At 42.5% G+C, this 12,328-nt stretch overlaps 1 protein-coding gene across 1 annotated transcript in view; it reads right to left on the bottom strand.

The window, feature by feature from the left end:
* The window catches only part of LOC132404738 (spermatogenesis-associated protein 16-like), a 115,182-nt gene that overhangs the window by 85,181 nt on the left and 17,673 nt on the right, over positions 1-12,328 (bottom strand). The window contains exon 2 of the mRNA XM_059989164.1: positions 5,527-6,160. Within this exon, the coding sequence (XP_059845147.1) occupies positions 5,527-6,144 (618 nt within the window). The 5' untranslated portion in view covers positions 6,145-6,160. The remainder of the gene's footprint in view (positions 1-5,526; positions 6,161-12,328) is intronic.

Here is a 12,328-nt window from a genome sequence, read left to right as displayed (position 1 = left end):
TAAGTTATATTTTGGACAATGTTACAGACACCCAGAATACAACACAAAAAACAACTTTTGATGTAGAAATTAGTATTTGTATCCAAACACTTGTTTTATGTTAGCAATCAGAAGTAACCATTGAAGCAAGTATTAGTTCAGGATATCCATTCACGTAATGAAGCACTTAAAATATAAGTGGAATTGGTCATCTCTTTAACTTAAAGTTCTCAAGTGAATTAATCATAATAAAAATTTGCAAGCAGTTGAGAAGGATTAACTTAAGAATGAGGGAAGAAAGAATTTCTTCTCTCAGAGAGTTTTTAAGGGTTCCAAAGAGATTAACAAAAATGTAAGACAGACTGATATTTTTGAGAAGAGATTGGTCGGGCTGACACTAGTTTATCTGGAATATTAGAGGCTGAGTAGAGAACTAACGAAGGTGAAAATTTAGAAAACTGGATAGTCTGGCAAACTGGAACTACTTCATTCAGCAGAGAGGTTGACGAGGGATAAAAATTTAAAGCAATTGGTGGAAGGATATAAAGTGAGTGGGAAATAACATTTTTCACTTGAAGGATGAACTTGTTGTTTGAAGGCACATTTACATATGAAAACTTAAACCTACAAGTCTATACTAATAAGTAGCAATGTCCTAAAAATATTTATTTTTTGGTTTAAATGAAATTGGAACTTTTGATCATTTTTAATGAACATCCAGTTGCTGATTACTTTAACTCTCCATCCCACTACTCCCACCCCATATTCGCCTTTCAACTTCATTGGAACAGTGTAAAAGGCCAATGTTATCTTGAGGTACAGCAGCTCATTTTACAACTGGATATAAATTTATCACTGAATTTGACAATTTCATATAATCTTGTGTTCATTTGTTCTCCCCCTCTCCTTTTTTGCTGTTTTAGATTTAGTTCGTCTTGTGCTTTTTGTGCCACTCTAAACATGGCCTTTAATGCTCATCTGCTTTCAGCAGCCACTATTGCAACTTGCAAAATTCAAATTCCCCATCACACCACAGACTTCCCGTTAATTATATACCCGCTTTCTCAATATTCATTTTATTTCTACTACTCCAGTTCTGAAAGGTCATTCATCCAAAATGTTAACTTTGTTACTTTCTCCATAAACATTGCCTGACCTGTGTATTCTTGCATTTTCCGCTCCTACACATGTTGTTAGTTTCTTAGCAGTGTTCATTTTACATACTTGAAATAAAATTTAAACGGACCTGATGACAATTCGTACCAGTAAACTACTTGCACATTCCCGGATGAGCTTACTTAAATATTGATCTAAATAATTACAAGCAGACACTTCTTTTCAAAGGATTTAATTAACAGAAGTGCATAGAAACTGCAATGCAAGTTTTGAAGAAAAGATAACTTTAGCCAATCTACCAACATGCACCAAGTACGTGACTTATTCACTTATTTCACAGATAACGATGCTAGCTCTGATGAATTTCAACTAAACCTTTCTTGATTGATATTAAGAAAACCCTAACAAGCTGATAAAATAATAGGCCATAGCACCAAGTTTATAGAGCCATGCATTCTTACAGGGGAACAGCCACCAATTATGCCAGTGAAAGTCTTTGAAGTATGAGGGGAAAAAATCCTCACTACTTTAAGATATTCTGAATGAAATTTAAAACAGGAAACTGCTGGATACACATGCTTGCAAACCATGAGACATATTAATCATGCCATCTAGAGGCAGAATTGTCACTCCAGTCATTCAGCAGTCATTCATACTGATGTTGAAAGATAAAAGGCACCACTTTCAAATATATATATACCTCCCGATTCACCAAAATTTGACAGAAATCCCATCTAACATGAAACAAGAAAGCAGGAAACTTTGTTGAGGAGGCAGAACAGTTGTAGGCGTTGTTGCCTCACAGTTTCAGAGATCTGGGTGTAATCCTAACCTTGGATGGAGTTTGCATATTTTCCCTATAATGATTTACCTCTGGGTGCTATCGTAGGGTAATGTAATTGGGAGAAATGTACATAATTCACCAACATTGTTTTGAGGTTTCACTTAAGAGGCTGGTCTGACATGATGACATGGTTATGCAAAGATTTTTAGCAACTTTTGTGTTAAGGTTCTGGAGTTTAATAAAAATGTTACGGGTTTCATTAAACATAAAAAACCTCACTTTGTTTTATTTGCGAAAACCTACATTGGTGACCCCAACATGATAGGATGATTCCAGAGTTATAGAATATGTTAGCCAACACAGTAGCTTTGAAACTGTCAGAGTTTTGGGATCAAAGTGCTGAAGCTAGGTTTGTACGAGCTGAGGCTCAGTTCGCTCTGTGAGAAATCTCCGCAACTGACACCAAATTCTTCTATGTGGTACAGTTGCCTAGCAATTCTACAGTGGTGAGAGTGGTGAGTCTGCTTGAACACCCATCTGAACATCATAAATACTGATTGCTGAAAACTCACCTTTTACAGACTTTTGGACTATTGGAGTCTCAGTTGCTCTCCTTACCTGGCCTCGGCAATGCTAAGCCTTTGGAGCTAATGGAAGCTGTCTCTCCTGCGAAATCACCAACCTTGTTTTATTTTTAAAGAACTCTTTATGCAGCAAATTCCTGATCAAGTTTGCACAGCCCTCGCTAATGCATTGTGATGGACCATAGGGAGCTTGCTTAAAATGGCTGATAGTCTACACTCAGCTAGGCATTCCTCTTCCTTTCTCTATCTCAATAAGCCTGGTCAGCAAGGCCTCCAACACACACACGCTCGTGGCTGTGAAACAAACAACGTTGGGCCTGTGCTTTTACCATGCTCACTTTGGTAGGAACACTAGGAAGTGCCAACTGTGTTGCCGTTTCGAAAGTGCCAGCGCATCGGGACATCACAGATCTGTGAACACCATGAGTTCCAGCTGCCAGAGTCGTCTATTGTTCATTATGGACACCCTTTCAAGGTGACATTTCCTGTGTGACACAGGTGTTCAAGTGAGTGTACAGCCAGCATCGCCTATCGATCAGAAGGTGGAGAACAACAAAACCTCACTGGAGGCTGCTAATGGCAGCAGGATCCACACTTACGGGACACAATGTGTGACACTCTATTTCAGTGTGTGATGTTACACAATGGACTTTGTCCTGGCTAAAGTGGCTAGACCTCTGCTCCATGCAGATTTCCTGTGTGCCCAAGGAGTGTTAGCTGATCTTAAGAACTGCTAGCTTGTTGATGTCAAGGACCTTGTGTTGTTACCCTGCTCCCCCAGTAGGTTCTCCACAATGACTCTGTCAAGTGCATGTACCACCACATGTGAGTTTACTTGACTGCTGGATAATTTCCAAAACCTCACCAAGCCCACATTCTCCACTACAGCTGTAAAACATGGGGTCGAGCACCACATTTCCACAGGACCCAGGAAAGTTGGCAGCAGCGAAGGCTGGGTTTGCCAACATAGCAAGACTAAGAATTGTACACCAGTTGAATAGCCCCTGGGCTTCACCCCTCATATAGTCCCTAAATCTGATGGTGGTCACTGCCAAAGTGGTGATTACCGACGCTTTAATGAAGCCATCACCTCTGCTCATTACCTGGTCCCACACATTCAAGACTTTTCAGGACATTTAGTCGGAAAGTTAATTTTTTTCCAATGTCAATCCAATTAGGGACTACCAGCTGTGCACAAACAGTTGGTCGGAGGTGTGTGCCGGCTGTTTCGCCTCTTCAGCCAGCAGCTCCATCCCCTGAAAAGAAGTATAGCACATTTGAGCATGAGCTTCACGGCCTCTATCTGGCTGTCTGTCATTTTCATTTTTTTCAAGAGGGTCACCATTTCACAGCATTTGTTTACAACAAACTGTTCATGCACATGATGGACAAAATATCAGACCCTTGGTCTGCTCGGCAGCAACACCAACTGGCTGACATATTCCAGTTCACAATTGATATACAACATACCAAGGGGAAAAATAATGCTGTGGTTGATTGTCTCTCATGGTCAGCTGCTGAAGCCGTACACAGAGGGTGACTATGCTGGCATGGCAGCCGACCAAGTTACAGACACAGAGGTCCAGACTTATCAAGCAGCAGTCACGGACCAGCAGTTGCCTGACATTAAGTTTGGGGAAGCTGGGATTTCTCTCCTGTGTGATGTCTCAACTGGTCACCCTCACCCCATCATGCCCGCAAACTGAAGATGGACTGTGTTTGACTATGTACATGACCTCTTGCATCCGGGCTGAAAGGCCTCGCAGAAACTGGTTGCACTACTCCTCCTTAACTTCTTCCATCTCCAAAAAGTTCCCAAACAAGCATATCTTTCCCTCCTCCTCCCACTTTCTGCAGGAATCACTCCCTACACAATTCCCTTGTCCATTTGTTCCTCCCCACTGATCTCTTTCCTGGCATTTATTCTTGAAAGTGCAACAAGTACTACACCTGTCCATACACCTCTTCCCTCACTACCATTCAGTGTCCTTCCAGGTGAGGGGATACTTCTCATGTAAATCTGTTGGGGTCATATACTGTGTCCAGTGCTCCGGGTGTGGTCTCCTGTATACTGATGAGATTCAAAGTAGATTGGGAGACCGCTTTGCCAAGTACCTATGCCCTATCCGCCAGCAGAAGCAGGATCTGCCAATAGCCACCCATTTTAATTCCATTTTTTATTCCCATTCCCATTCCAAAATGTGAATCCATGGCCGACCTCTACTGTCGTAATGAGGCCACACTCAGGTTGGAGGAACAACACCTTATGATCCTTCTGGGTAGCCTTCATCCTGATGGCATGAACATTGATTTCTCGAACTTCCAGTAATGACCCCCCACCCCTTCTCCTTTATTATTCCCCATTCCCTTATCACTCTCTCACCTTACCTCCTTGCCTGCTCATCACCTCCCTCTGGTGCTCCTCCCCCATTTTCTTTCTTCCTTAGCCTTCTGACCCCTCCTATTAGATTCTCTCTTTTCCAGCCCAGTATCTCTTCTACCAATCAACCTCCTAGCTCTTTACTTCACTTCTCCCCCTCCCGGTTTCACCTATCACTTTGTGTTTCTTCCTTCCCCCCCCCCCCCCCCATCTTTTAACTCTACTCCTCATCTTTTTTCCTCTAGCCCTGCTGAAGGTTTCAGCCCAAATCTTCAACTGTACTCTTTTCCACAGATGCTGCCTGGCCTGCTGAGTTCCTCCAGTATTTTGTGTGTGTTCCTTCAGAAGCATTACGTTCTATTGGAATCTATGGGAAAAATCTCGCAAGTGCAGTTGGATCAGTGGATTCCCATTTTGAGAACTTTGTGCTTTCATGCTTAACACCAGTGTCAGAGTACACCCTATGAAAAAATGGCAATGCAGTTTGAGAAGTACATATTTATATAACATGAACTAAAATCCTGGAGCTGTTGTGTAAAAGACAGGGTAATGTCAATTGTAAAGCTAGGAAATACTGGCATTTTCATCCTACAGTGGGACATTATTTTCCAGCTGCCACAAGCACTGAAAATAAATGATAAAAAATAATGAAATATTAATATTAAATAAATAGTAACAAATACCTCTAATGCTGTTTTGAATCGTCCTGCTGCTACTGAATACTTTTTCTGGTGGTAGTAAAAGCTTGCATCCTTTAAAGCTTTGGCAAGCCATTTATCCATCTGAGGTGCCAAATTTAAAGCACAGGAATTTACAGATTCTCCTGATTTGGTGACTTCACATGCCGACTGAGCACTTCTGCATTCTAGGGATTCTATAAATTCATACATTATTTGTTGTTCATCAACATAAACCAATTTCATTTCAACATCCATTACACTTTTTAAGGGTACACGACTAAGTGAGTGCGTGGCTGGTGGATTCTGATGTTCAACAATTTTTGGTTCTTTTTTGTTGATGCATTTTTCCTCATTTTCCACTTTTCTTTTGATCCCTAAACTGTCCAATGTACTCTTCCTCTTCAGCTTGACTTTTCTTGTATGTGTCATCCTCTGATTCAAATAGCATTCTGGTTTCTTGTTACAAGCCTTGTCATTCCCATTAGAAGGTATTGGAAGATCCCCTGCATCATCCAAAGTATTATTCTGAGATAAATTAATAGCACCCGATTCTTTTGCAGTTTTAGTATTGAGAACAACGTTCTGATTTCCATCTGAAACTTTCAGAATTATAGAAGCCATATCCAACCATCGATACCTAAATAAAGTGTGCAAATTTTTAACAATTAGCATTTACTCAGAAATGCACACAACTTTCAATCACATAATTGCATCAGAATCTAATTAAAAATCTTTGGAGGGTACAATAACAACTTATACTAAAATATACTGAAGATGAAGAGAAATCACAAATTTAGATTGACATTTGAAAAATGGACAATGAAGGGCAAAGGTGTCAGTCAAGTAAGTCTTTAAATAAAGCAAGAATGTGGACCTTGCCAAAATTCCTACAAAGAAACATTAAGGAGTTCAAGCATGAAGGAGTCCAGTACCAAATTAGCACAGGATTGTGCAGAACATGGAGCGCATTCATGGAAGCAGTGGCCAAACCAGTTAACACATATGCAAACCAGCCAGGATGTACTGAGTGTTGTGTAGTTCTGCAAACTCCATTATAGCATGAGCACCCACCACTGTAACTGCAATTCAGATGGCTGAAAGCATAGCTTTGATTACTGCATAAAATAAAAGGTCCTTATGTCAACAGGCAAATTACCACACACAGGAATTATAGGTACTTAAGCCTTAAAGTGTCATCTAGTAATCTCAAGTATTCATTCAGTAAGAAGGTACCTGTCAATGATCAGATGGTAGACCTAATGGAAGAACAATACCATTCAATGGAGTAACAATTAACACACAGAGGACTATCTAGGCAGGAACCAGTGAGCAATAGGCGGATTGAGGTGAGGAAGGGTGAGTGGGCAGATGGAGTCTGGTGGTGCAGGGAGGGGTTGAGAATGTCAGAGGATGAGAGGTGATAGTTGAGACAAAAGCTGCAGATTAAAGAATCTGATAAGAAAGGGAGGTAGACAGTGAAACCAGATACAAGAAGGTTTCAAGCCAAAGGAGAGGGAAGGGGAAAGGAGACAAAATGGATAGAATATGTGGATGGTTGCAAGATCAGGTGCAGAAGGGAAAAGCAACTGTGAAACCCTGGGGAGGGTGGGCAGGTGGGAGGTGGTATGAGATCAGGAGGAGAGAGAAAGGAACAGAGTGCAAGTTACCTGAAGTTGTGTACCCAAGTTGACTACCGAAGTGAAATGAGGTGCTCACAAAGTACACTGCAGACGCTGTGGTCAAATCAACACGTACAAACAAGCTGGATGAACTCAGAAGGTCGGGCAGCATCTGTTGAAATGAGCAGTCAACATTTCGGGCTGAGACCCTTCGTCAGGACTGAAAAAGGAGGGGGCAGGGGCCCCATAAAGAAGGTGGGGGGAGGGTGAAAAACCAGTCAGAGGAAAGATCAATGGGTGGGGGAGGGGAAGCAGGGATGGGATAGGCAGAAGAGGTGAAGAAGGAATGTAAGGGGAAAGAACTATGGGTAGTAGAAGAAGGCAGAATCATGAGAGAGGTGACAGGCAGCTAGAAGAGGAGACAGAATGAAAGTGGGATGGGGGAAGGGAGAGGGAGGGAATTACTGGAAGTTGGAGAATTCGATGATCATACCAAGGGGCTGGAGACTACCCAGACGGTATATGAGGTGTTGCTCCTCCAACCTGAGTTTGGCCTCATCATGGCAGTAGAGGAGGCCATGTATGGACATATCCGAATGGGAATGTGAAGCAGAGTTGAAGTGGTGGCAACCGGGAGATCCTGTCTGTTGTGGCAGGCAGAGCGGAGGTGCTCAACGAAATGGTCCCCCAATCTGCGAAGGGTCTCACCAATGTAGAGGAGGCCGCACTGGGAGCATCGGATACAACAGACTCACAAGTGAAGTGTTGCCTCACCTGAAAGGACTGTTTGGGGGCACTGAATGGTGTTAAGAGAGGAGGTGTAGGGACAGGAGTAGCACTTACGCTTGCAGGGATAAGTACCAGGTGGGAGATCTGTGGGGAGGGACGTGTGGACCAGCATTTGCGGAGGGAATGATCCCTGCGGAAAGCAGAATGGGGTAGAGAGGGAAAGATGTGCTTAGTTGTGGGGTCCTGTTGAAGGTGGCGGAAGTTGCGGAGGAACTGCTGAGTTCATCCAGCTTGTTTATACATGTTGAAATGAGGGGTTCTTCCTCTAGTTTGCATCTAGCCTCACACTGACAGTGCAGAGAACTGAGGGCACACAGGTTGATTTGGGAATGAGGAGGGAAATTGTAAAGGATTGCAACTAAGACCTCAGGATGGCCACTCCAAACAGAGTGGAGGACAAAAAGAGAACAAAGCAATTGCCCAGACTGTACTTGATCTCACCAGCATAGAGAAGGCCACATGGAGAGCACCAAATGCAAGAGGCAAGGTTAGCAGAGGTGCATGTGAATTTCTGCTTCCCCTTGAAGTATTGTTTAGATACCTGTATGGTGGTAAGGGATAAAGTATAGGGACAGTTGTTTCACTTCCTACAGTTGCAGGGAAAAGTGCCTAGGGATAGAAAAGATTGGATAAATCAGTGAGTCCTAGAGTGGCCCCTGCAGGGAGCAGATATATTTGAGGAGGGAAAACATTGCTGGTGCTGGGGTCACATCATAGATGGCATAAATGATGAAGAATTTTGCACTGGACACAGGGGCTAGTAGGGAGCAAGGTAAAGTCGAAAGGAACTCTACCTTTGTTCTATCAGGGGGAGCTGGGGTGAGAGCAGGTGCAAGAAATGAAGATGTCGGCGAGGGCTCCATCAACCTCAGTGGGGGAGAAGCCATCTTTCCTGAAAAGGGATGGCATTCTCAAAAGAAAAAGGGTGGGGGTGTTTGTCTCGAAGTAGTTATGCGAATCAGTGGGTAGTTTGTCTCCAAAGATGAAGACAGGAAGATCCAGAAAGGTGAGTGATATGTCATAAATAAACTGAATCTGAGGATGGGGTTGAAGTTAATAGCAAAGTTGATAAAATTGATGAGTTTCACATATAGTAGAGGCAGCCCCAATGCAGTCATCAGTGTATTTGAGAAAGAGTTGGGGAGAGATTGCCCAGTATGTTTGGAACAAAGACTGCTTTAAATAGACAATAAAAAGACACCCTACCTAGGGTTAATATGAGTGTCCATGGTGACACCTTTGATTTTTAGAAAGTGAGAGGAATCATGAGATAACTTGTTCAAGGTGGGGGCATTTTTGGCCAGGAGAAGCAGGGATACTGATTGAATCTATGTTCTAGAAAAAAATGGAGAGTCGGCCCTAAGGTCTTCCTGATGGGGAATGGCGGTTTATAGCCTGAACATCCATGGTGAAGAAGAGGAGGTGGGAGTCAGGGAATGGCAAGTTGGAAGTGCATCGGTCAGAAAGGAACTGGATTGGGAAGAGGGAAGTTACAGTATAAGGAAATAAGTTCAGAGGGGCAAGTACAGGAAGAAGGCAATCCATTTTGTGAATCATGGGGAGGAGAAATCTTTTGATGCAGTGAGATCTGTGATGATATAGAATACAGTTGGTGGGGTTCATGGTCCAGGGATCTCTTCCCACTTACATGCTATCATTTTAATAACTTCCAATTCCCTAGCTCCCAATGCCTCATCTTTACTCAGAATGTCCAGTTGCTATACACCTCTGTTGCCCACCAGGAAAGCTTTTAGAACCTTTTGTTTCTTTCTAGAACATGGACCCTCTCTACTAGCACCCTTCTCTACCTGGCTGAACTTGCTCTCACACTGAACAACTTCCCTTTTGATTCCCCCTCGCTTTCTGAAAATCAAAGATGTAGCTATAGACACTTACATAAGCTGATCTAAATCTGCCATTCCGTTGGCAACATGAAGCAGTCTTTGTTTCAAACTTACCCTGCAATTTTTCCCAAGTTCTTCCTCTTGTATACATCACAGATTGTATTGTTGTTACCTCCACCAGTACAGAACATGCCAATTTTAATCAACTTTCATATTAACTTACAGCTGGCCCTCAAATTCACTTGGATTGTTTTGTCCTTGGAGACAGATGTCCCACCTACATTTACTATTAACCCACCAACTTCCATAACTAACAAGACAACACTGCCTCCCACCTTGTCTTTCAAGAGGACTTCATCCCTTTCTCTTTGTTGCTCGATCTCTGTTGCAACTGTTCTCTCAAGATGAGAATTTCCATTTCGAGATATCTGAAGTAGCCCCATTTTTCAGGACGCATAGCCTTCCCTCCACTGTGGCTGGTAGAGCCCTTGCCTGTAACTCCCATTTCCTACACTTATTCTTTCACCATATGTTGCCACAAACAGAGAAGATATCAATCCTTGATCATTATCTGCTCCCCACCAGTCTCTGAATCAAGCACATTATTGTGTGTCATTCCCACCAGCTGCATCTCAGTCCCACTACCAGTCAAATCTTCCCCTGCCATCATAAGACCACAAGACATGGAAGTAGAATTAGACCATTCAGCTCATTGCATCTGCCTCATAATTCCAAATTGGCTGATTTATTGTCCTCTCAATTCTCTCCAATACCTTTTGATACCCTTACTAATTAAGAACGTATCAACCTCTGCTTTAAATATGCCCGGCCTCCAAGGTGACTGGCAAAATGGTTCACTTTATTTTCTGCAAACTCCTAATGAGGTGCTGCTGTGCTTTCTTTGTAATTGCACTTACATGCTGGACCTAGGACAGGTCCTCTGAAATAATAACACCAAGAAATTTAAAGTTGCTGACCTTTGATCCTTCCAATGAGGACTAGCTCATGGACCTCTGTTTTTACCCCTCTAAAGTCAATAATCATGGACATTATGTAAGAGGTAGTTGTTACAGGACCACTCAGCCAGATTGTCAGTCTCGCTACAATATGCTGATTTGTCACCATCTTGATTTAGCCTTTAACAGTGGTGATGTCAGTAAATTTGAATATAACTTTGGAGCCGAACTTAGCCATACTATCATAAGTGTAAAGCAAGTAGTGTAGGGACTAAGCACACAGTCATGTGATGCACCTGTGCTGATGGAAATCTGGAGAAGATGTTGTTGCCAATCCAAAATGACTGTGGTCTACAACTGAGGAAATCAAGGATCCAATTGCACAAGGAGGCATTGAGGCCAAGGTCTAGGAGCGTATTGATTAGTTTTGAGGGGATAATGATATTGAATACTGTGTTGCAATTGATGAAGTGTATCCAGGTGTACACCTTTGAAGTCTATATGTTCCATGGTTGAGTGAAGAGCCAATGAGATGGCATCTGCTGTGGACCTGTTGCTATTGGAGGCAAATTGGAGTGGATCTAAGTCACTTCTCAGGCAGGAATGGATATGTTTCATCATCAATACTTATTTGCTATGGATGAGACAGCTTCTCCCTCTCAAACTGCAGGGTGAATTCTATCATATTAAAATGACTATATCCTCAGGGTCCCTACAAGCTCCCTCATCATATCTGGTTCATTACACAATGCCCAGATCTAGAATTGTCTTTTCCCTTGTGGACTCAACCACACACTGCTCTAAAAAGGTATCTAATAGGCAATCTTCAAATACCTTCCCCTGGGATCCAGCATCAACCCTATTTTCCCAATCTCCTTGTATATTGAAATCTCATCAGATCATAACCATTTTTACATGCTTTTTTTATATCCTTTCGTAATTTGGATCCATCATCCTGGCTACTGTTCAGAGGCCTACATATAACACCCTGCAATTTCTAACTCTACCCACATGGATTCTACATCTTCTGATCCTATGGCACTGAAATGATTTTATTTTTACCAACAAAGCCATCCAATCCAGCCAATTTCTAACTGCGCTACAGGACCATCCCTTTCTACTTTCTGCAGGGTGCACTCTCTTCATTTATCCTTCCTTGTACCCTGTAAGTATGCTATGAGGAGAGAGTGTTAATTGTAGGAAGGAAGATACATTGCCTGTGATTGTGGGAAACAGGGTTAATCTATGTTAGAAAATAGAATGGTACAGCACAGTACAGGCCCTTTGGCCCACAATGTTGTGCCAACCCTTAAACCCTGCCTCCTATATATCCCCCCCCCCACCTTAAATTCTTCCATATACCTGTCTAGTAGTCTCTTAAATTTCACTAGTGTATCTGCCTCCACCACTGACTCAGGCAGTGCATTCCACACACCAACCACTCTCTGAGTAAAAAACCTTCCACTAATATCCCCCTTGAACTTCCCACCCCTTACCTTAAAGCCACGTCCTCTTGTATTGAGCAGTTGTGCCCTGGGGAAAAGGCGCTGGCTGTCCACTCTATTTATTCCTCTTAATATCTTGTATACTTCCATCA

This window comes from Hypanus sabinus, chromosome 2 (assembly GCF_030144855.1).
Source record: "Hypanus sabinus isolate sHypSab1 chromosome 2, sHypSab1.hap1, whole genome shotgun sequence".
Classification (NCBI taxonomy): Eukaryota; Metazoa; Chordata; class Chondrichthyes; order Myliobatiformes; family Dasyatidae; genus Hypanus; species Hypanus sabinus.
This window is presented reverse-complemented; position numbering and strand designations above follow the sequence as displayed.